This window comes from Juglans regia, chromosome 3, assembly GCF_001411555.2.
Source record: "Juglans regia cultivar Chandler chromosome 3, Walnut 2.0, whole genome shotgun sequence".
In the NCBI taxonomy this organism is placed as follows: Eukaryota; Viridiplantae; Streptophyta; class Magnoliopsida; order Fagales; family Juglandaceae; genus Juglans; species Juglans regia.
Window position 1 is genome coordinate 2602956 of NC_049903.1, and position 23219 is coordinate 2626174.

Consider the following 23219-nt stretch of genomic DNA (forward strand, 5'->3'; position numbering starts at 1 on the left):
GGAATAAATACTAGGCATTGCTTGCTAATTGAGAAGGGGAGAATAGGAGTAGGAGCAGATCATCGTCCTGGCAAAGGAGCTGTCTGATGAACAGAAGAGAATTAGGAGAGCCATATGTGTAATCGTGTATGTATATATGGGTTGTTGTAACAAAGAGAGCCAGAGGTTGGAAGGGGGGCGGGGGGAGTGGTGGATGGGACCCCTTCTTAAAAGTAGAAACGATAAAACTACCCAACTCCCCCATCATTTTGTATTCCTCTTCCCACCTTCCACCCTGGCATCCTCGTTCGTACCCTGTCCCCTTCTTCGTCCCGATTCCCTCTTACCCCTCTCTCACCTGCTACCTACTGAACCAGTCACCTATACCCCAGTCCCCTCACACGTGCCATCGTCCCCCTAAAACCTCACCCTCCACACGTGCACGTTCCTCCCCTATCTCTCTCCTAGAAACGTATGCGTCCCCCTTTCTGTGGTGCAATTGGTGCAACAAATAAAAGTTAGAGAGAGAAAGAGAACCAAGATTATTAAAAAGCACCAAAATTTTTCTTGGTCTTTGGGGTTGTAGTAGTAGTATATGGTCTTGCACTCTCTCTCTTTCTCTCTTTCTCATCTGTGAAATCTGACCTGAAAGATCACTTCTGGGTCTGAGTGCGTGAGTGGTCTTTCTTTCTTAGCCATCCAAAAAATCTCTTGGTTTGAGATAGAGAGATCAAAATCTTATCTTTGCACCGATGAGGATCCGTAAAAGGCAGGTTCCCTTGCCTCTCTCGTCTCTCTCTCCGGTTCCTCTCTCAGATCCCCTCCTCAACCGGTCTCCGGTGGTGCAACTCCAACTCCACGATGCCACGCACCCAAAAGCCTCAAACCCACTTGGAAATCTCACCCCACAAGGCGATAGAGATGACCACTTTGATAAACCGCCGTCCGATCAACCCAATCAACTTCTCTCACCGATCGGAGGAGGAAGCAGTACTGGCCTGGATTGCTCGGGTGATGCTGGTGGGACACACCAGGGGAATAAGAAGAAAGATTTCTCGGTCAGTGAAACAATCTCATATCATTAATTTTTACTGCTGTTGGTTTTATGTGTGTTTTGGGGTGCACTTTGGTTCAATGTGCCCTAAAGAGGATTTTCCAGATGCCGGATTTGTATAGATAGAGGGGGCACATTAGGGACAAGCATGTGTGAGTGGATTATATATTTGTTGTGATTTTGCAGGCGTTATTGCGAGGGGAAGATGAGAGAAGGGGCGAGCGAGAGAAGGGTAATGATATCAGGTAAGAAAGGAAGCGGAAAAAGCTAACCCATGTTCTTCCCATCTTTCATGAAATCTTGTAGTAAAAAAGGTGAAAAGACGGAGACCCATAACTCGATTTTACCCATAAGAAATTTTTTAGAAAAAAAAATAAGAAAGAAAAATAAAATACTGTAAGTGGAAATACTGTTTTAAGGTGTTTTTATATCAGCTTTGGGCTAGCCACCATACCTTCCCATCTAATCTAATCTAATCTAGCTAGCTCTTTTTTATCTCTATCTCGGCTGGCTAAAATGCCCATGCGGTGCACGTTAGCATGGGTTTGCTGGTCCCAGCTACAATACATCTTGCTCCATATTGCACTTTTTTTTGGGGGGGTTTTGTTTGGTTCTTCCTTGGGCTGTAAATTTTATGTATGTGGTTGTGCAACTCCTGGGTCTGGTTTGCTTTTAGGAGGGGAGGCATCCTGGGTGCAGAAACTGTTACTGGGGTTCTTCCAGAATCAAGTACTTCCCATCAAGGTAATTAAGGGTATTTACTAAAGCAAATTAGCCATAGAATTTATACCGTTAAAAGGTATTTCATGAATGTAGTGCTGTTGGTGGTTGTTTGGCTGCAATATTATAGCACCTGGGAAATGGTGTGAAGGAGAGAAAGCATTCCCACCAAAGAAGAGAAGAAGTACCTTTGAAAGAAGAGCGAACGAAGACGCGATAATGGAGAAAGACAAGAAGATGATCAAGACTAAGATGAAGACGAAGATGAACAAGAAATGTGCACAACAATACGACGACGGAGAAGAGAAGGAAACAAAGGAGGCGCCTGAGAATACCAGTGCAAAAAAGAGGGGTAGAGGTGGTGCACTTATGGAGGGATCGAGGTGCAGTCGTGTTAATGGGAGAGGATGGAGATGCTGCCAACAGACCCTCGTGGGCTACTCTCTATGTGAGCATCACTTGGGAAAGGGAAGGCTAAGGAGCATGGCAAGCGTTCGAAGCCGATCCTTGGCTGGGAATAATACTGCTCCGAAAATGGATCATGAGTCGGAGCCAGTACTTTCGGCACCTTCGTCGTCGTTACAGGAAAACAAACCAAAAGATTCTGTGTCAGATAATGATGGAGATGATGACGGTCATGAAGATGAGAAGAAACCATTGATGGTCACGAAGAAAAGGATGAAGCTTGGGATGGTGAAAGCGCGTTCCATAAGCAGCTTGCTCGGCGAAACAAACAACGGGAATAATGTTATGGCTGATAATCATCATGATCATCAGTAGTAAGGCAAAGTACGTACGTATACGTACTCTCTGAAGGCAAAACCTGCGAGGATTATTGCGTGTCGATCGAAAGCCATAAAAACACAATGGAGGTTCAGGTTTGACGTTATGTTACGCAAGCTAGTACTGGTGTAACTGCTTTCAACATCCGTGTGCGTTTGATAGTTTTAATGAAATAACGAATATTAATTAATGCTTTTAGTTATTATCAGTTTCTTTTTTTCCCTTGAAATCTTTTCGTTAATTAGTTCGATGATCTTTTGTTTAATATCAAATTAAGAAGTACATGGGAATTTATATATTTTGCAGCTTAATATTGTCCTAGCTAGCTAGATTTTCTTTCGATCGAAGAAATGGTTCTCAAGTACTGATCTAATTATATACGTCTTTTAAGCTAGCAGCTACCTGCAATATCATATATATATATATATATATATATATATATAGATTATGATGATCATAGGTAACTATATATATATATATTGAATTTTGTATCTTTGAATAATAAATCGAATATATATAGTTTGAAAAGAGCCATTCATGACAGTTATATAGAAGCTTAATTTCAAAGGTTTTATGATGATAGAACAATCATCAGTAGGCCTTAGATCATATACATATATATATAGAACTAGAAGGTATTGCCCGCCGGTCCGCAAATGCCAAAATTCAAGTACTTCTCCATATATAAATATGAAAGGATATATCATATATATAGATTAATCCCATAGAAAATAAGTTGAGAAATTAAGCTCCATTTAATTATTAATCGATCACTTGATCATCCAGTTTGAAGATAATTCGTAGAATTTTTATGAAATGATAAAAAATTAATATATTTATACACAGACCCTAATTAAAGCGCGCATTTAATTTGGATAGATATATATATATTCTCCTTTTTGTAAGGGTAAAAACAAATGAACTGGAGCCATTTTTAACTAGTAGAAAACAGAAAGCACCTTGAGGCCGACAGTTGGCAAAAAAGTTGGTTTCCCCTTTGTCCATAGGTTGGGTGGGGTATGAACTGCAATATGATTATTGGTTTGACGTCCATTTAATATTAAAAACGGTCCATAATTCTGGCTAAAATTAAATCATCAAATATATATTAATTCAAATATCAGTATTTTTACCAAATATCACATTTTTCTACTAATTATATATAATAATAAATAGATTAAGTAGTATTACTTACTTAAGCATAAAAATGGACAAGCTAGCTAGCTACAACGTACTCTGATCTTAGAAATTAACAACTACGTACTACGCACTACAAATTCGTATAAATTTTCGTTATAGCTAGCTAGGCACGATGATCATGTATATATATATATGTATTAGAAATAAAAACTATACAAAGTCATGTCGACATAGACAGACAAATGATCAAATCATTGCCCAATTTCATCAGGAAATGATCAAATCATGGACAAAATGGTACTTTATGAAAAAAAATGAGTGAAACTTATACCACTTAATTTCCTCTCTCTATATCTCTAGCAATATTAATTGATCGACTTGCATATATATATATATATAGATATGGTTCGGCCAGCTGTACACGTCGTTAAATTCCTCTACCAGCCTCATGCATCCAAGTTAGCACGAAAAGTATATTTATTTAGGACCACCGCGCGTACTACTGCGCGCAGTACCTTTAATTTAGATTAATCTATATATATATATATATATATATATATAGATAAATGTTGTTTACTCAAAATCAGACGTTAAAACTTCAAAATTAACAATCCCATGAAATCAATCAGCTTATAAGATTCATGTTAAAGACTCTTCAAATCAGTCAGCGCCAGCGTTATTTTAATGGCTAATTATGTTCTTCATCCATTATATATCTTCACTACGACCACTTGGAATTGTCATATATAGAATTAGCTAGCTAGCTGGCTAGCGAGTTCATTTGCTCACCAATTTTGAATCTTCGGACACCTGATCATGTTTAGTTGAAAGATCCTTGTCGATATATAACATTTTTGTCAGAGTTAGGGACGTCTACGCGCGTAGAATTAATTGGATGTTTTGATTTTTCATAAGAGTACTCATATATAATGCTCCAAAGTTTCAGCACTAGTCTATATAATTAATTGGAGAAATTAATTGCGTAAATACCGGAAATTAATAAAGTGGAAGTTTGTGGCATTTGAGACAGCTTAATTTGAGGAAAACGATCGAACACGCATTAATATATAATATATAATATATAATATATAATATATAATATATACTTGCAGGCTTGCAGCTAGCTAGGGAAGTTTGATCTTCAAAAAGTAATTAGTTGTATGAGTGAAAAAAAAATATCTTATGAAACGCATAATCAATCAAGTTCACCTCCAATAAGCAGACGTCTGAAAAGCGAGTCATGTAGACCCCATGCATGCAGCGGGTATGGCACTAACTACTAAAAAGCACAAAAATAATATGTTCTAATATCAAGCTAAGCTTGGTTAAGGTTGACCATGGCAAATTAATGACACGCATATATATATATATATATATATATATATATAATTACCAATTAAGCCGATCGATCGAATACGTAAGTACTCATCATATATATATAAATATATATATGTTATCGCATGCAGTTTGGTTTAAGGATCAGGAATAATAATTATAATGCCCTTCCCTTCCCTTCCCTTCCGAGCCCTAGCTAGCTAGGTAATTAAGCTACCTCCATGCAGCTAGCATATATTGCTTCTGGCACAATTTTATATATATAATAATTAAGCGTCAATTAAGTTTGACCACTAAATGAGACTGTCGTCCCTAGCTAGCTAATTCATCATCATCATCATCATCATCATCATCATCATCATCATCATGTGGAGTGGAGTAAGGGCTAAGAAAATCTACTACGATCCCATCCAAATTTGAACAAAGTGGTGTTTTATTATATGCCTTTCAAATTTATTGTCTATGACTATTGAATGGTTATCGATAGTAATTTATAAGAGCTTGATCATTAACAGCTTCTTACTTTTAACCCCACCTGTTGTCTAACTGTCCGCCCTAAAGACACCCTCGGTAAATGTCAACAATGCTTGTCATGGAGCGCAATATGTAGGAACACTAGTACTGCTACTGATGGGGTAGGCTTTGGGGGAATTGACAGCTAAAAGTCTTTTTTTTTTTGAATATCACAAATTCAAAGATATGTAATTGCAGTTGTTTTTGGCTCAATCGCCCAACATGCATTCAGGAAAGTCCATGTACCTTTTCTTAAGGTGGAAAAAAAGAAAATTAAAGAGAAAAGTACTATATACATGATCATGTGCCAGTGTCACTCATCTAACTATATATATATATATGTCTTCTGTTTTCTCGATCGTTCCATGGATGTTAGGCTCGTAGCAAGCAGACGGATATATGGTCACTGGCCTGTCTATGCAGCATGCTGTACATGCGCCCGCCCGCCTCCTTGACCTACAACAATGACTTTCATGTCCTACATAAGTCTTTTCTTAATTAGATAACTTTTTAACAAAATATATGTTTTGCTCTCTTCTAATTCCTAGTTTAGAAGGACTATTGTATTATGAAGCCAATATGTTTTCTCTTTTTTGGTGGTTTGATTCCACTGAATAATTAAATATGACAATGAGATTCTTTCGGGATGGAGACCCTAAGGATGGAGACAGTGGCCAAAACCTCTTCCACATATTAGGAGACCATGCTTTCCCCCCTACCCCGAATATGCATGGTTTCGGAATCTCACAGTCAGGTAGAAATCACTTTCATTATAGTAAGATCTGCACGAGCAGTACTTAATTAAGTCTGACTATCCCATATATATATATATATGTGAAGTAAATGTTTGCTAATTGCTTAACTTTCTTTTTAGTTTTAGACAGCATTAATTATATATTATATTTGATATGTGGATTATAATATACTGATCAACCAAATACTATTCGTGATGTCTGGTCAAGAAGGAAAAGACATGAACCACACACACACACACACACACATGAGATATATATATATATATATATATATATATATATATATATATATATATATTGGAACTGATTTTGGGTACGTAGAAATGAGTCCGTACATGATGATCCTTTTAACCACTTAATTTGTCCCAGTTCCCTCTACTAGCTAGCTTCCATATGGCTAAAAAACAGTGTTGAGTTTTCTTTTTCTGGTTTAACTATATATATATATATATGTATTGTATATATAGTTAGGCATGGCGGTATCTATAAAGCATATGTATTAATATCTTGTTCTTGATCATCATTCGATTCACCAAGCTATGTTCTGGTTGGTTAGGCTTTCCAACGCGCGGGGTTGCAAGGCCAATGTCTTCGTGGCGTATATGCAAAGACTAAAGGGCCCGAGTACAGTTCGTTATCCTGTCCAACCTTGCCCCCACTCAGATACATAATTAATTCAATCTCGATCGTGGGGCTAGACGGCCTGCCAAACGGGTATTGAACCGATAAAAAAACTTTTTTGTTTTTGTTTTTTTGTTTTAACACGTACAGTTACAAGGCTGAATTATAGGTTTTAACTTCCTAGGTTTTCTCTTTTCCTTTTTATATAAAGACCACCTTCTTTTACAGTACTTTTACGCCTCTGCAATTTGATATAGATCAGCTAATTAAGCAATATTATCCGCGGCCGGCAGAAAGAAGCTCGGTACAACAATCAATTAATTAGAAAATGGCAGCCATGGAAAGACGATCTTACAGGCTGGTGCACTGCACAGGCATATGACATCCATGAAACCTGTTAAGATGATGATGATGATGACGAAAATCACAATCATTTGATAATTGATTCAACTTTGGCCCTAGATGGAGTCTGAGGCTGAAAAGCTGTCTTATTAATTGCTTGTATGGATTCCAGTAAGGATCAGATCATATGAAGTTTTATAACGGTGGGTCATGAAATGTAAATACAATTTCCTTAATATGGGGGGGGGGGTGGGAATCATCCTTTGAGACTCCAGCTGCAGCTTGGTCGACTGGATCCAGATACCCTTTTAATTATTATTTGGTATTTGATCATTTTGTGAAATTAATCGTCCTTTCTATGTAGAGTGGTCAGATATTAATCATGTGTATGAAATGTTTCTGGTTCTTTTTCTTTCTTTTAAAAAGTAAAAACAACACAGAAGATACATAAGCGCGAATATTGTTAGCGAAAACGAAGATGACGAGGAAACCATTGGTAACAATTAAATATTGGCTTCGGATTTAATGGTCTACATGAAATAAATACATAGAAGTTGCCCAGCCGACATCGATCGATCCTTATTATACAACTCACAGCTAGCCTGCTGTCTGTTTGTTTACAAATTGGCCAGTAATCCTTGAAGCAGGACATACAAAAGACCAGGAGGATAAACAATCAGCTTGATCATGATCAATATATAGGCTGATGATCATCAGATCTATATATATCATGTGAATCCAAGTCCACAAATCAACTGGGTTTAATTTCGGGTTTTGAATGCACGCGTTAAATATTTTTTGCTGTGAAAAAATGGAATTTAATCTGTCGGTCGATCGGAATCCGAACTGGACAATCATTTATTCGTGTTGTACTAGTAGTACTGGTCTGTTGAGGAGGGGTGCCGTTTCGACATTAGCTAACAAAGCTGGGTTCTGTGCCTACATGGGATCCCAGGAGTTGGCTGGAAATTAATGAGTATATAGTAATTGACACACGATTAGAATCAGAAGCGAGCAGTTCAGGTCGATATCACACTGAAGGCTTAATTAACATGATATATATATAGGATGAAATAAACAAAGGTGAGGGTCGGTCGTCATATATATATAATATATATATATATGGTATTTGAGTACTGATCGATCATGAAGGCATGAAAGTACAGGAAGTGTAGATTGATCATCGAGTACTCCAATATATATATATTCAAGGTAATGAGCAACTCGCATGTTTATTATCGATATATATATAATGCGCGCCGCCATTTATTATTTCCAATTCGCTGAGCCAGATCTTTGAGAGAAGACGAAGTTTTGTTATCATATTATATCTAAGGGCTGCATGCCAATGATCTCTTCAAGTCCAGTACTCTGGTCTATTACGGAACGTACGTATAATATGGCCCATCTATATATATATAATATATATATATATATATATATATAGTGATAGCTAGGTTTATGATATAGAAATTAGCATATATATACATGTAGCTAGCTTAAGGTTGTCGTCTCATTATCGAACTTATTATAGTAATTACTGCGTCTCTTGCCAATTTTTATAGGAAAAAAAATCTTATTTGTGACGATTTATCACTCGTGGTAACGAAAATATGGCAATATATAATTAAAAAATTCCTTTTTTGTGACCAAGTCTTATTTGCCGCAAAGGATTTTGGCCACCAGAATTAAACCCCTTTAATTTATTGTAGTGTAGAGAGCTTTGTAGGCATGACAGATCGAAATCTAGTGTGAGCGCAATGTACCAAGAGCTAACCTATTTTAGTCAGACATTGCAAATGCCAAAAGGGTAACATTAAAGTATGATTAGAATAATTAGTGGAGCTTGCTTTCATTGTCCATTAGCTGTTTGTTTGTTTTTGGCTCACAGCAAACCTTCATTTAATTACTGATATCATGTAGTAGTTAGATAAATTCGATCTTGCCGTCCTTTCTGGCCCACATGCATATATATATATATATATATATATATATATATATGGTTTATATATGCATGCAGTTCCATTCATTGAGTACTACTTCTGATGATCATTATCTATATATAATCGATCTTTCACATGTCTTTTTTCTTTACAAAATTCTAAAGCATCATCTCTTTTTCTTTTCCTTTCTTTCTTTCTTTAATCCACTGCTCAGAAACTAGAGATCAGAAGAGAAATTAAATATATATTAAACTAATTGTTCGATCATTTAATATAAGTTGGTTAAACCATAATTAATTAGTGGTGGTGATCAAGGACTAGTCAATGTTAGAATAGTACTTCAAACAAGGATTATTTAACATGTGATTAAAAAGACTAATTAGTGGTATATTAATTAGTCTCTTGAAATTAAAGATTAAGAATGACTTAGTTCCGACAAATGATCTTCACAATCATGCATATCATGGCCTGTTAGTATAATTAACCACATGATGATTTTATAGTAGTTATGATCATGATTAATTTATATTTGAATTATTTACCAGAAGATATTACAATTTACAACGTCATGAATCAGTTTGCAAAACTGTAACATGGGGAATTAGGTCCATTCTCGATCAAATTGATCGAAGTTGCAGCCAATAAGGGAGAAGAACCTAACCTCTCGCATAGTTTGGTAACTCTAATAAAATTGTGTTCGGTTGTTGAATCAAACTCAATTCATCTCAAATTAATAATTGATGGGATATATTACTTTTTTAACTTCTCGTAAAAAAGTTAAACTCATCTCAGCCTACTTCATACATTTCAACCTAAAGAAGTTAAATTCATCTCAATAGAACCAACAAAATACTATTATTCACAATTCAACTCAACTCTTTACAAACCTAATTAGTTTAAAACATTTATATTTTCTCAAAAATGCTGGGTTAATGCTGTGTGTTACTTCCCTACTATTTACTATTCTTCACAAATTATTTATTATTTTATTATTATTATTTATTACTATTAATAAATTATCTAAAATTATTTTAACATCAATTACGTATTTGTCACAAACATTTAAATATGTGCTAATGTTTTTTTGTCGGCCCAATTACAACCTGTTGCCATTTGGGCCAATAAAATGGGTTGAAATCCTAGCCCATTGATATGAGTGTGACCCTAGGCGTAGCAAGTTGCTCGCATGGTGGGGACGAGGGTAGCGATTTATTTTGGCCCAATTCAACCGGTTATTATCGCCTTGCCGCTTTGATTAACCGCAAACAAAAAATCTGCACAACTTCCTATTATTCATATAATTTTTATACATCATATTTTTTTTAATTTTTATTATTTTTTTATCAAATATTTAATATATAAATAATAAATAAAAAAATTGAATTAGTTTAAAAAGAATAAATTCAAAAAAAAATTAAAAAAAAATATTAAAAAATATTAAATTTTTAAAAAAAGATAGTGTGTGAAGGATGGGAGGTTGTGTAACATTCCTCAACCGCAAATATCCCTTTCTTCCTCCTATGTGTAAGCAGCCAAAGTCACCGGTCTTCTTCAGGATATGACACTCATATTTGCTCCAAGTATCGAACTTATCTATAAAACGTATAAAATATGGTACAAATGTGTAAAAATTTCCCCAAAAAAAAAAAAAGAGAGAGAAAAACTCTATTGGCTAATATTATCCAATAGAATTTCTTCAAATTGTTAAAATAATCAAATATGTGTAAAAAATATTGACAAACATATTGAATAATAACGAGGTATGATTTTCAACGAAACCCGCCAATAACTTGAGAGATGGGACAAGAGAATGCACAATATCTATAAGAGAAATTATATTTACAGTTTTATGGTATGCAAATCTCGCGTATGACTTTCTTTGAAAAAAATAGATAAATTTGAGATCTACATAAAGATTTTTTTTTTTTTTTTTTAATGAGGACTCCACTTTTTTTTAAAGAGAGTAAGGTGAGGTTTAATTGGATAGTGAGTTGAGATGAAAATTAAAAGTTGATTAAAATATTGTTAGAATATTATTTTTTAATATTATTATTGTTTTAAGATTTGAAAATATTGAATTGTTTATTATATTTTATTTGAGAATTTAGAAAAATTGTAATGATTAAATAAGATGAAATGAGATATATTGATATCAACTCTGAATCTAAACGGATAAAACTTGCACATTTTAAAAGAGTATCTAACATTACTCATGGTAATAGCCTAATAATAATTTATCCATTGTACATGAGGATATATATACTAATTATTGCGGCATTGATACGCATCAATCTTTTTTATCTTTGGTTCTCATGACACCTACCTAGTTGGAGGCCGTGTGTGCAGCTAGCTTTGTCTTTAATTTATGAAAGAAATATATCATGCCATCGAAGAGAAAATATATTTATAATCGTGAATTGTGCAACCGTCGCGTAATCGTTTTAAAAAAAGTGAATAAAACATGGGACTCATATTAAAAAAATTAATTTTTTAATAGTGGATCCCACTATTTTTCAAAACGGTTACGCGACGTTTATGCACTTTATGATTGTATGTAGAATTACTCGCCATCGAAATAGTTGAAGTTTTACATAATTAAGCTTAAAGGCCTGCATACATACATACATATAATAGTACAATATGTCACATCCTCCATAAATTATAACTACATTATACAATTGTGAGCTAAAGCTAATGTAAATCGTGAACATAGTCTTGATCTTAATTAGATATATATATATATATATATATATATATATAGACTAATGTTAGAGAAAAGTCATTATAACAGTGTACACTTTATACTCACTGCGTAGTTGCTTCTAGTTGATTGTTCTCAACACTCACTTAGAGAAATATGTGGTCTAGATGATACCACATCATGTATATAAAATATATGTTTCTAATAATAACTTCAATTTATATTTATTCCTATTATATATATATATATATATATATATAAAATATACTACTGAGGCTTGGCTTTGTTCCATTCATTTCTGAACTTTGAAAGGACGGGGCTTTGAGAAAATCAGCCTAGCTATATTCTTCCTATCCTTTGCTAGACGATAAGACGTTCGTCATCATCTCTACGCTGGGTGAGAGCAACTCGTCTTGGGATCAAGCAGTTATATCTGCTGCATGCGCGCTGCTTCTTTCTCCACGAAACATCGATCGGAAACTCCCTTTCTCCTTTTCATAACGATAAGGGTAAGCTTCATTGCTCCAGCCGGGCTGTTGCCGCCGCTTACTAAGCGCTGGTTGTACCCCGGCTGGGCTGCTAGTTGCTTAAACCAGCCTGCAAAAGTTCTGTAAGCAACAATCCATGTTAAGTTATGAGATAATCTATATGAAAGTACATAAAGGTTATGGATTGCTTGTTTGTGGAGAAAGAATCTGTTGCACCAGTCCAACCTTAGACGGGTCGCTCTCACCTGGAGTGGCTGTGACTAAAGGTATAACTTGATATTGCCGGAATCCGGTTTTGTATGAGAGGTAAAATCCAATCTTGTTTCCAAGAGTTTTTTATTTCTGCTTTCTGACTGGTATTTTTTATTTATTATTATTTTAGACTTCGATTCATTTATTTGTAATAATCTTGGTATAAGAGTCATATATAAGTGGCTATTGGGTTAGGCTCCTCCCTCCCTCTCTCTCCTCTCCTCTCTAGTTTTTTAATTTTAATTTTAATTTTATTTCATTTGTTTTTTCATTTGTAGTAGGGCAAAATATATTGTTCTCGAAACCAGTCAATCACCACGCACCTCACTGTAAGATTCTCAATGCGTCAATCTTTTAGAAAGACGAAAAATCTCGTCAAACAGAACGGCGCATGAACTACATGTGCGACTCAAAGTGCGCGTGTGACATCCATGCGTCACTACAAGGGGAGCTCTATTTCCTCCACGTGCGACTTTTTTGGGACCATGGTCATCGGTTTCTTCAGACCTAACGTTCCGCCGTACTTCCAGAGTGGCACATGTCCCGGGCCACCACAGTCTTGGTGTTTCCATTTTTTATTTTCTCTACGGTTGAAAATGCAGATCTACAATTTTCCAAGTTGTAATTCGCTATTTTTCCATGTATCTTTTATGTTTTATGTTATTTCTTTTGTTTTATGTTAAAATAAAAAAAATACATAGTCTTTTAGATTTTTGTCCATAGAGTGTGTCCTCTACTCCGTCTTAGACAGAGTGTGGAGTTGTTTAATTCTGTCTTAAGACGGAATGTGAGATTTGTTAAATCTGTCTTGGAATAGAGTGTCATCTCTCATACGGTTTGTTTATAGAAAGTTACATCAATGGACTAGACTATGTCAATCACAAAGAAATTTGTGTATTGGAGAGTCTTAAAAATAGTAATTGACTTGTATTTTGTATGTGTCAAAGTTCTAATATCTCGTTGTGAATTAATAGAGTTTGTTCTACCTTAAAAAATATATATATATATATATATATTTATCCACCAATAATGAAATATGCGAGTTTGAGATTAAACCGTAATATCACCTACAATTAACCTCAAGGGTGGATTGGACGGATGGTTTTATCCATTACCGCTGTCTGATTACGGATTCCTAGCTATGAATACATAGAAATCCATGCATGGATGGTTTTTATATCAATTTGAGAGGGAATTGGAACTTAGAAGATACCTAATTGGTTTTCTGGCCTCAATTTACGGAGAGACAAGTGGGCGGAGTGCAGGCCGTAGAGCGAGCGATCGAGCTTAATGTGTTATTAATTGATTATAAAATAGGAATGAATGAAACTTCAGCAGGTTGCATGTACATGGAGACTCTGGTAGTGTAATAGTATTAAATCGCCCAATATAATTATTATAATCGTATTCTTTTTAGTTGCATCATGTGGTGCCCTTGATGTCGCACGTTTGACAAATATTAAATGCATACATTAATATAGTATATGCAACTGTTACCTTTATTATAATTTGTCAACTTCAACCGATTTAATGGATCCAAACCGCGTTACATTGTTTATATATATCCAAACCGCGTTACATGGCATATGATTTTAAAATGGGTAATGCTATACATGCAAAACATTCTCATTCAACTTTTATCTTACATATTCACTAGGTACGATATGATATATTTATTACTATTAGATGATCCTTGATGATAAATCATGTGTCACATCGTACATATATAATGGGATAATAATGTTGTGTATATAATTTTCCTTTCAAATTCATCAGTACTTACCGTGCATCTTGACGTTTCGATCCCAACGTAGCCAACAATATAACCGTGAGTCACCCATCGAGACGGACCGCTAGCTAGCTCCAGGCACCATCACATGCAAGCGAACCTCTCATTCTCCATTAATTCAAAGCTGCCTCGATCCAATTACTGGGTTCTCTACTCGATCGCTGTGATGCCTGGAGTACTAAGATCTGCAATTTCGCCTTGACATGACATAGTATATATGTGCGTTCTTTTCATGATCCCCTTAATGGAAATATCAAGAACAAGGCATGTATGGGACAACAGGAAAAAAGAAAAACAAACGTTATATCTTAACCAGGATAATACCATCTTGCTCTACTTTCTTTGTCATGTGTTTTTCTTGTTGCTTTTAGAGTTGTGTACGTTTGGCATATAGCACTTCTCTTAATTGAGTTTCTATTTGTTTTATCGAACAATGCAACTTTATGGGCCAATTTTAGTCCATAAATATGTCCATTCTGCTCTCAATGACTAGCGTTAAATCATTTCCGTGCATGCTAGCTAGGCATAAAAGTAGCTCAACAAAGCCTTTTTGCTCGCCTTTTATGCTAAACTGAAATATAAGAATTATGTTAATATTATCTACAGAAAGTGTACAAAAATAAAATAAAATTAGAGAATCTTTGAAAATGTTAACCACTGATCTGGCAAGTGATCATGACATAAATTATTAGTGGAAACCATAATATTTTACAAATGGATAGTCCAAGAGTACTATTCTAACATCATTTTGGTCCTTAATTGATTCCTTGGGTTGGATCACGTACAGTACCACCACTGCTGTTTGTTAGTTCTTGATTGATGGCGCGCGCCTAACTTGCAAGCATGCATTGATCACCCTCCTGTTAATTTCGGCGAAGTTTCTTAGAACAAGACCCTATAATATCTGTCGCCATTTGGTATTTTTCTCTTCTCTTTTGTTTGCATACGCTCTGGTTTCTCGCGCATCATGTGCAAATTATTCCAATTGAATAGCACAAGATATATAACCATCCAAAAAAGACTTGGCTTTTTGTTGGGAATATTGACTCGTAATCGATATTCTGTCCATTCTCCGGCCCATTAATCTAGATGCAGGATCATATTCAACGATCTTGAACTATATATAGGCGATTTAATCATGTAAAAAACAATCTTTTTCAGAGATTGTCTCGAGGCATCCGAAGTCTTTAGGCAAAATTTTCAAAATTCTTAAAAAAATTAATTTGTAAGTGTTTTTTTATCAGTTCAATTATGTAAAAATGATTTTTTTCCCTCTCCAAATCTTTCTTTTTATAACTTCCCCTTCAAATTAGAATTATTTCTAGTTCCGCCCCCTGTCTGGAGGGGTGTGTGTGTGTATATATATATATATATATATGTATATATGTATATTGATATGGATTAGAATTCAAATGGACAGAAAATTTTAGCTGGCCGTTCTTCTTATTTTGTCATACATAGTGCTCCCCTTTCAAATTAATGTAATGATAAGGTGGGTTGACGACGATATTAATATAATTTTCCTCGTTGATTCCGTCAAACCAGACGATCGACAACTATGACCAATCACAAAGTTCCCACGTAACCTAATTACTGTCTTTTTAGTTGTTTTTATATGTAAATATAATAATACATAGTGGGCAGTTATAATATAAGTTATAACACAAGCCCACATATGTTGAGAGGGAAAAAACAAATAAATAAATAAAAAAGAAAGAACAGGACTTGTTCTTCTTGGACTTTCTAGAAATCTGAGCTCTATTTTATCCAAAAAAATAATAAAAAAAAAGGTTATAATATCCATGTTGAACATTAATTATTTTTAATAGATAAGATTATATCAAAGATGGAGCTAGCTTGCTAGGTTCCAATATTAATTATTGAACATTAATATTAAATAGTCAACAAAATTATACTGCCATTAATGAATATTGTGCAATTTTTTATTTTATTTTATTTCTCTTACTTTGAAACGCTTGTATTTTTGCTGTTGGAATTTATTTTTTTTCAAATTTTCCGTACAGTAAACCCTCAAAGAAAGGACTTGTTCCCGTTCCACCACCTTTTAAGGAAAAAAAAAAAAGCAAATGATACGCCGCCGCTGTTGAATAGAAATATTATATTCGAATTGCAGAAATTGCTGGGAAATATCTTCGGTTTCTCTGTTTATAATGTCTTCCATAAAATACCAGATTTTGCTTTCGTTTTTCTGATCAATCCGTACGTGTCTAATCTCGGCAGAAATTGCAAAACCACAACCGATCTGTCAAGAGCTAAGACCATTCTGTATCGATTTTCCATGGGTAGAAAGAAGTTTTCTCAGGTAGTAGAGTCCCTTTTTCTAGCAATCCTCCTGTGTGGAGCTCTTACACAAGTAGGGTGCTTTAATTTTTCAAGCTTTCCTGTTGAAACCGATAAAGAACTCATTCTGAGCAAACACTCACGTCTTTTCTTAGATTCTATCCAAGTTACACCTGATGTTATTGGAGAGAATCTCGCAAATTTTTCCGGACGTGTCTTTTACAAGAAGCCATTCAGATTGTGGAGCAAGAGCAAAGGTGTCACGGCATCTTTCAACACCACGTTTGTGCTTAGAATAAATCCAGTGACATCTCCAGGCGGTGAAGGCTTGGCCTTTATATTAACTGCAGATACCACTCTTCCAGAGGCCAGCCAAGGGCAATGGCTTGGGATCGTAAACGCGACTACAAATGGATCATCTCAAGCTGAAGTGGTAGCCGTTGAATTTGACACCAGAAAGAGCTATCCAGAAGATCTCGATGAAAACCACGTTGGCTTGGATGTGAACAGCATCTACTCGATCGAACAAGTATCTTTAACGGGCTATGGAGTCGATCTTTCTTCAAATTCTAATGTAAGGGCACGGGTTGAGTATGATGGCAAAACCAAATACATCGTTGTTTCCATCAGTAATGCGACGGGAGAGCTCAAGCCAGTAATTTCCCTGCCTCTTAATCTCTCTGACCATCTTCCAGAGAGGGTTTCTGTGGGGTTCTCTGCTTCAACAGGTATTTACACTGAACTGAACTGCATAAGATCATGGGAATTCTCAATGGAAGATATTGGCGATGAAAATCAGGAGCGGTTATGGGTCTGGATCACAGTTCCGGCAGTAGTAGTACTGCTCTTGATTGGGATTTTGGTTTACTTGTATTTGCAAAGAAAACGCCGAGAGCGACCAGAAGATGCATATCCAAGGATCGAAGACCAGATCGAAGGGTCCTCTGTGGGTCCACGGAAATTCAAACTAAAAGATCTGAGAAAAGCAACAGGCAACTTTAACCCGAGAAACAAGCTCGGAAAAGGAGGCTTTGGAACAGTCTACAAGGGATTCTTGGCAAATAAGCTGGAGGTAGCTGTCAAGAGAGTCTCAAAGGATTCGAGTCAAGGTAAGCAAGAATTTATAGCAGAAGTCACAACCATCGGTAGCCTCCATCACAAAAATCTTGTGAAATTGATTGGATGGTGCTATGAAAGGCGTGAGCTCCTCCTTGTGTACGAGTTCATGCCAAATGGTAGCCTGGACAAGTTCATATATGGTGATGAGAATTTAGGCATGGGGGAACAAAATCTCAGCTGGGAGAAAAGGCACATCATAATATATGGGGTAGCTCAAGCGCTGGATTATCTTCATAATGGATGTGCAAAGAGAGTGCTGCATCGCGACATAAAACCCAGCAACATAATGTTAGACTCGGACTTCAATGCAAGGCTGGGAGATTTCGGACTCGCACGCACCGTTCAACAAAGCGGAAAAACTCACCACACAACAAAAGAAATTGCAGGAACGCCGGGTTATATGGCTCCAGAAACTTTTCTTGTTGGTAGAGCAACTGTTGAAACAGATATTTATGCATTTGGTGTTCTTGTCCTAGAAGTTGTCTGTGGAAGAAAGCCTGGAAAACAGAATGAGGACAATGATTACAACAACGGCATCGTGTATTGGCTATGGGAACTTCACAAGAGAGAAGGGATCCTTGATGCAGTTGATCCCAGATTGGACGGGAAATTTGACGAGGAAGGAATGAAGCGGATGCTTGTATTGGGGTTGGCTTGCTGCCATCCAAATCCACATCACAGACCCTCCATGAAAATAGTTTTGCAGGTAATCATAGGGGAAGCGCCTTTGCCACCGGTGCCTAATGAAAGACCTGCTTTTGTGTGGCCTGCCATGCCCCCATCATTCAAACAGGACGCGGATGATGTCTCTCTTATTGGAAGCCAACTCAGTCCATTCACACAACTCGCTGGGAGATGAATCATGCCAAGCTTTAGACTCACCATACTCCTTTCAACAATCTCCACAAACTCATTGTCATTCATCACCTGGCATGCCTCAATGGCCGCCATAATACATCTCCCTTTCCTGCTCAAACTTATCCTGAATTTCTGGAATCCCCTTGTTCTCTACTATGAAGGCACTATCATCCAACGAACACCCACCCTGGCCACTCTGTTATTTCTGTCTTGTAAATAGGTCCCAAGTTTTCATGTAAGAAAAACAAGGTCATAGTAGGTCAATTTGATGTTCAATTCTGAATGCAATGACCCTGTCGTTTTACTATAGGAAACGACAAAATGGTCGAGTATGATGATTTCGTGCATGTGGGGTTGATGCTGATTCTGCATTTGGTTGTGTATTATTGAGTGGCTGAAGAGCGTACCTGTAGATTGGATGAGTACGAGTGCATGCCTTCAATACAAAAACATTACTGCTGTAATACTGTAATAGTAACGAATGAAAACATCATTTACAGATCTTATTATATCTGTTGGAGAAATATTTTAGCATAAAAATTAGTAAATATTGACGCAATTGATATAATATGGTAGATTGTAAAGAGTAAAAGTTGTCTAGCTAGTTAACTATCGAGTGGTGAAGTGTATATTCTTGAAAGTGGGCTTTGGATATTATTCCCTATGTTAGTGGGCCTTATAAGTGGGGTGTCTTTAACCTGGATCAATCACTTCTTGTAAGATAATTGAAGTGATAGAAGTAAAGAAGAATGCGAAACAGAGGATGATAGATTTGTTCCAATTCTTGAATTTATATTTTTCGATGATATGAAAATATCATACACGGATAACTCTTTATAGAGTATTAGTACAACATAGTAGCTATCTTCTAGATATTACAAAATTTAAATAACTACAAGAAAATCATTTCTAGATAAAACTAACAACAGAATATATTTTCAAAATTGAAAGAATAGCAGAAGATGGATCGGTTGTCCTCCTAATTCTCTTTATTTTCCTCCAGTTGACAGCTACGGTCTGGTTTGTTATTGAGCTCCACAATTTCCTCTACACGCCCCCTCAATCTGAGGGGTAGTGTTCGAACATTCAGATTGGCCAATATGGTTTGAAACTTGCAACGAGACACTGGCTTTGTTAATGAATCAGCAAGTTGATCTTTACTTGATATAAACTGAATAATAAGCTGCTTTCTTTGAACTTGATCACGCACATAATGGAAATCAATCTCAATGTGCTTTGTGCGAGCATGAAATAGAGGATTGGCAGCCAACTATGTGGCTCCATTTTGTCACACCACAACACGGGTGATTTTGGAATTTTAAGACCAATTTCATATAAAATCGATTGCAACCATTATAGTTCTAAAGTTGTATTCGCAAGGGACTTATATTCAGCTTCGGTACTATTATGGGCAACTGTGAATTGTTGCTTGCACCTCCAGGAAATAAGAATGTTGCCCATAAAAATGCAATATGCACCTATTGATCGATGATCATCTCGATCAGCTACCCAATCGGAATCTGAAAACGCTTGAACTGCGAAATTAGATGACTTGCTGAGGAACAAACCCCTTTGATATGGTATGTTTTAGATAACATAAAATTCTTTTCACAGCCTGCCAGTGTGGTTCCAACAGGTTATGCATAAATTTATTTACTTTGTGTACTGAAAAAACAAGATCAAGTTTGGTGAAAGCTAAATATTGTAGGCTTCCAACAACTTGTCTATAGAGATAAGGATCTAAAAATTTAGCACCCTCAATTGCAGAAAGTTGACAGCTAGTTGACATAGGACTTGTGCACGGCTTAGCTTCTACCATGTGAGTGTGTTTTAGAAGATCCGCCACATACTTACGTTGAGTTAAATACATACCTTCTCTTGAGCGCAAAACTTCCACCCCTAAAAAATAGCTAAGATCACCAAGTTCTTTAACTGCAAAGTCAAAGTGTAAGGACTGAATTACATGTTGTATGGCTTGACTAGAATTTCTGGTGATGATAATATCATCAACGTAAATAAGAATCACGACCAGAGTACCATACTTGCGCCAAATAAATAGAGAAGTGTCGGCCTTGCTTGAATGAAATTGTAGTTCTCGTAATTTATCAGTTAGATGAGAGAACAAAGCTCTCAGAGCTTGTTTCAGGCCATATAATGACTTATGCAACCTGTAAAGATGATGAGGATATTGTGAATGAACGTAACCTTGAGGTTGTGCCATATATACTTTTTCTTCCAATTTTCCATACAAAAAAACATTTTGGACATCAACTTGCGTAGCTTGCCAATTAAAAGAGACAGACATGGACAAGACAATACAAATTGTAGCATGCTTGACAACAGGGCTAAAGGTTTCTTTAAAATCCACACATTCTTGCTGATGAAAACCTTTGGCAACCAACCTTTCCTTATAGCGCTCTATGGTACCATCGGCATGCTTTTTAATTTTGTATATCTAGTGGCAGCCAACAATGTTAGCCTTTGGAGGTGGTACAATTAATAACCATGTGCCATTGTGTAAAAGGGCATCAAACTCAGTATTCATGGCTGCACGCTAGTGTGGTGATTTTACTGCATCACTATAACATGATGGTTCTACATCAGCATACTCAAGAGAGTAATGCTTTCGAAAGTGGGTACCTCACAAAGCCATCAGAGGTGGATTTTGGTTTTAAAATATTGTTGTTTGATCTAGTTACCATGACATGTGTGCTGGTGTTTTGTTGTGGAGCAGTAGGATCTGAAGTTTGTTGAGGTACAACTTCTAGTATGCTTGAAGAGAGAGATGGATCAGTAGCAATGATGACTGGTAGGGAGGTAGAATCAGCAGGCTTGACAGGTGCTTCTTCATCGGTTCCTGCAGAGTGAAATACTTGAGGCACAGTAATATTATTTTCAGGTGGTAAGGTCACAGATTGTATATCAATAATTCTGGCAGAAGATGGTATTTTGAGATTTAAAGGCAAGGTTACATGTGTGAAAAGAATTTAAAATTGAAGATGATGGGGGTGAGTAAATCTTCTGATAAGAAAACAAATGTTCATCAAAGATGACATGACGCGAGACATAAACGCAACCAGTTGATAAGTCAAGACACTTGTACCCATGGTGATTAACACTATAGCCAATGAAAACACATGATTTGCTTCGGAAATGCAATTTATGTTTGTTATAAGGTCTAAGATTAGGCCAACATGCACATTTTAAGATTCGTAAAAAAGAAAAATCAAGGACTCATTTATAGATTATTTGATAAGGGGACAAAGTGCGGAAAATGGGTGTGGGAAGACGATTAATTAAATAAGTTGAAGTATAAAAGGCATCTTCCTAGTAATTTAGAGGTAAATTCGAATGTGATAACATACTAAGTCTTATCACCACAATTTGTCTATGTCTTCGTTCAATGGAGCCCATTTTAGAGATACGCAAACATTGACCATTACCAACCTAAAGTTGGTCTGTACCATCATAGTCATCACTTTTGAGGTTCAGATTGGCCATATCATGTGTGATATGGTGAGTGGCACCTGTGTCCGCATGTCAGTCATTCTCTCAGCCGCCATTATTGGCTGCAACCAAGGCTTGTTTATTCTGAGATCGAGGAGAATCCTTATATGTGAGATCGAAACGATGGTAGCACTTGCGAGCGGAATGGTCAGGTTTTCCACAAACTTGACACACAACTGGAGAATAATTATTTGTGTCATTGCGATTATAGGAGTAAGTACCCCCCTCCCCGAGAATTATTATGGCGACCTCTACCACGAGAGTTACTTCGCCCTCTATTATTGAAGTGTTGCGATTGTTTCTGGACAACATTTGCTTCAGCAAGTGGTGTAGGAGTAGAAAGATGATGATGATTGAGACGAGATTCAGGCTACGTTTGGGTAGTGAGAATATCTGAGAAGTGTTGAGAATGTTTGTGAATAGTTATGAGTAGAGATTGAAGTGGGTTTGTGGGTCCCATTGAGAGTATTTTGAGTTGTTTGGATGTATGAAGTATGTTGAGTTGTTGACTTTTGGATAGATAATTGAAAAATGTGTGGATCCCATCAATGATTGATTTTTTTTAATGATGATTTTATTTATATATAATAGTAATAAATATTATAGTGATTTTATTTTTTATTTATATATATAATAGTGATAAATATTATATAATGTTTGTGAATAGTTATGAGTAGAGATTGAAGTGAGTTTGTGGGTCCCATTGAGAGTATTTTAAGTTGTTTGGCATGTGAAGTATTTTCATAAGTACGAGAATACTTGAAGAGTGTTGAGAAAACTTTGCTACCCAAACGTAGCCTCAGTAACAATGAGCAGAGAATATACCTCCTCAAGTGTGACATTATCAGTGTGAGTATAGATGGAGGACATGAAGCTGTCATATTCGTGTCCAAGGCCAGCAAGAACATAAGAAATGACATCGTCACACTTGAGAGGTTGGGCAGCCATAGCAAGTTCATTAGCTAATTTTTTGATGGATAGAAAATAATCATTGGCAGATTGATTGCCTTTCTTGGCAT

The 23219-nt window shown here is 36.1% G+C and overlaps 2 protein-coding genes and 1 long non-coding RNA gene across 5 annotated transcripts; all 3 read left to right on the forward strand.

The window, feature by feature from the left end:
* The first annotated feature begins 435 nt into the window (after positions 1 to 435).
* On the forward strand, positions 436 to 2841 carry LOC109011945. 3 transcript variants are annotated; one of them, XM_018993355.2, is made up of 4 exons: positions 436 to 1037; positions 1220 to 1278; positions 1710 to 1777; positions 1884 to 2841. In XM_018993355.2, exons 1-4 carry the CDS (start codon positions 732 to 734, stop codon positions 2531 to 2533), a joined length of 1083 nt encoding a protein of 360 aa, XP_018848900.1. In that variant the 5' UTR covers positions 436 to 731; the 3' UTR covers positions 2534 to 2841. The 3 variants fall into 3 exon arrangements, with proteins under 3 accessions (XP_018848900.1, XP_018848902.1, XP_018848901.1); XM_018993357.2 differs by having other exon boundaries at positions 909 to 1037; positions 1850 to 2841; XM_018993356.2 differs by having other exon boundaries at positions 973 to 1037; positions 1220 to 1777; positions 1850 to 2841.
* A 9327-nt stretch (positions 2842 to 12168) lies between these two features.
* Positions 12169 to 13556, forward strand: LOC109011947. Its single transcript, XR_001999397.2, has 2 exons — positions 12169 to 12680; positions 12905 to 13556. It is a non-coding gene; the product is annotated as an uncharacterized LOC109011947 (long non-coding RNA).
* Positions 13557 to 16532: 2976 nt separating this feature from the next.
* Positions 16533 to 18997, forward strand: LOC109011948 (probable L-type lectin-domain containing receptor kinase S.5). Its single transcript, XM_018993358.2, has one exon. It carries the CDS (start codon positions 16715 to 16717, stop codon positions 18692 to 18694), a length of 1980 nt encoding a protein of 659 aa, XP_018848903.1. The 5' UTR covers positions 16533 to 16714; the 3' UTR covers positions 18695 to 18997.
* Positions 18998 to 23219: the final 4222 nt, after the last annotated feature.

Bases quoted from the DNA above. Each gene is read 5' to 3' on its own strand.
- LOC109011948 (XM_018993358.2), top strand. From the start codon at position 16,715: ATGGGTAGAAAGAAGTTTTCTCAGGTAGTAGAGTCCCTTTTTCTAGCA.
- LOC109011945 (XM_018993355.2), top strand. From the start codon at position 732: ATGAGGATCCGTAAAAGGCAGGTTCCCTTGCCTCTCTCGTCTCTCTCT. The intron at 1,038-1,219 runs GTCAGTGAAACA...GTGATTTTGCAG, and splicing joins ATAAGAAGAAAGATTTCTCG to GCGTTATTGCGAGGGGAAGA. The intron at 1,279-1,709 runs GTAAGAAAGGAA...GTTTGCTTTTAG, and splicing joins GAGAAGGGTAATGATATCAG to GAGGGGAGGCATCCTGGGTG.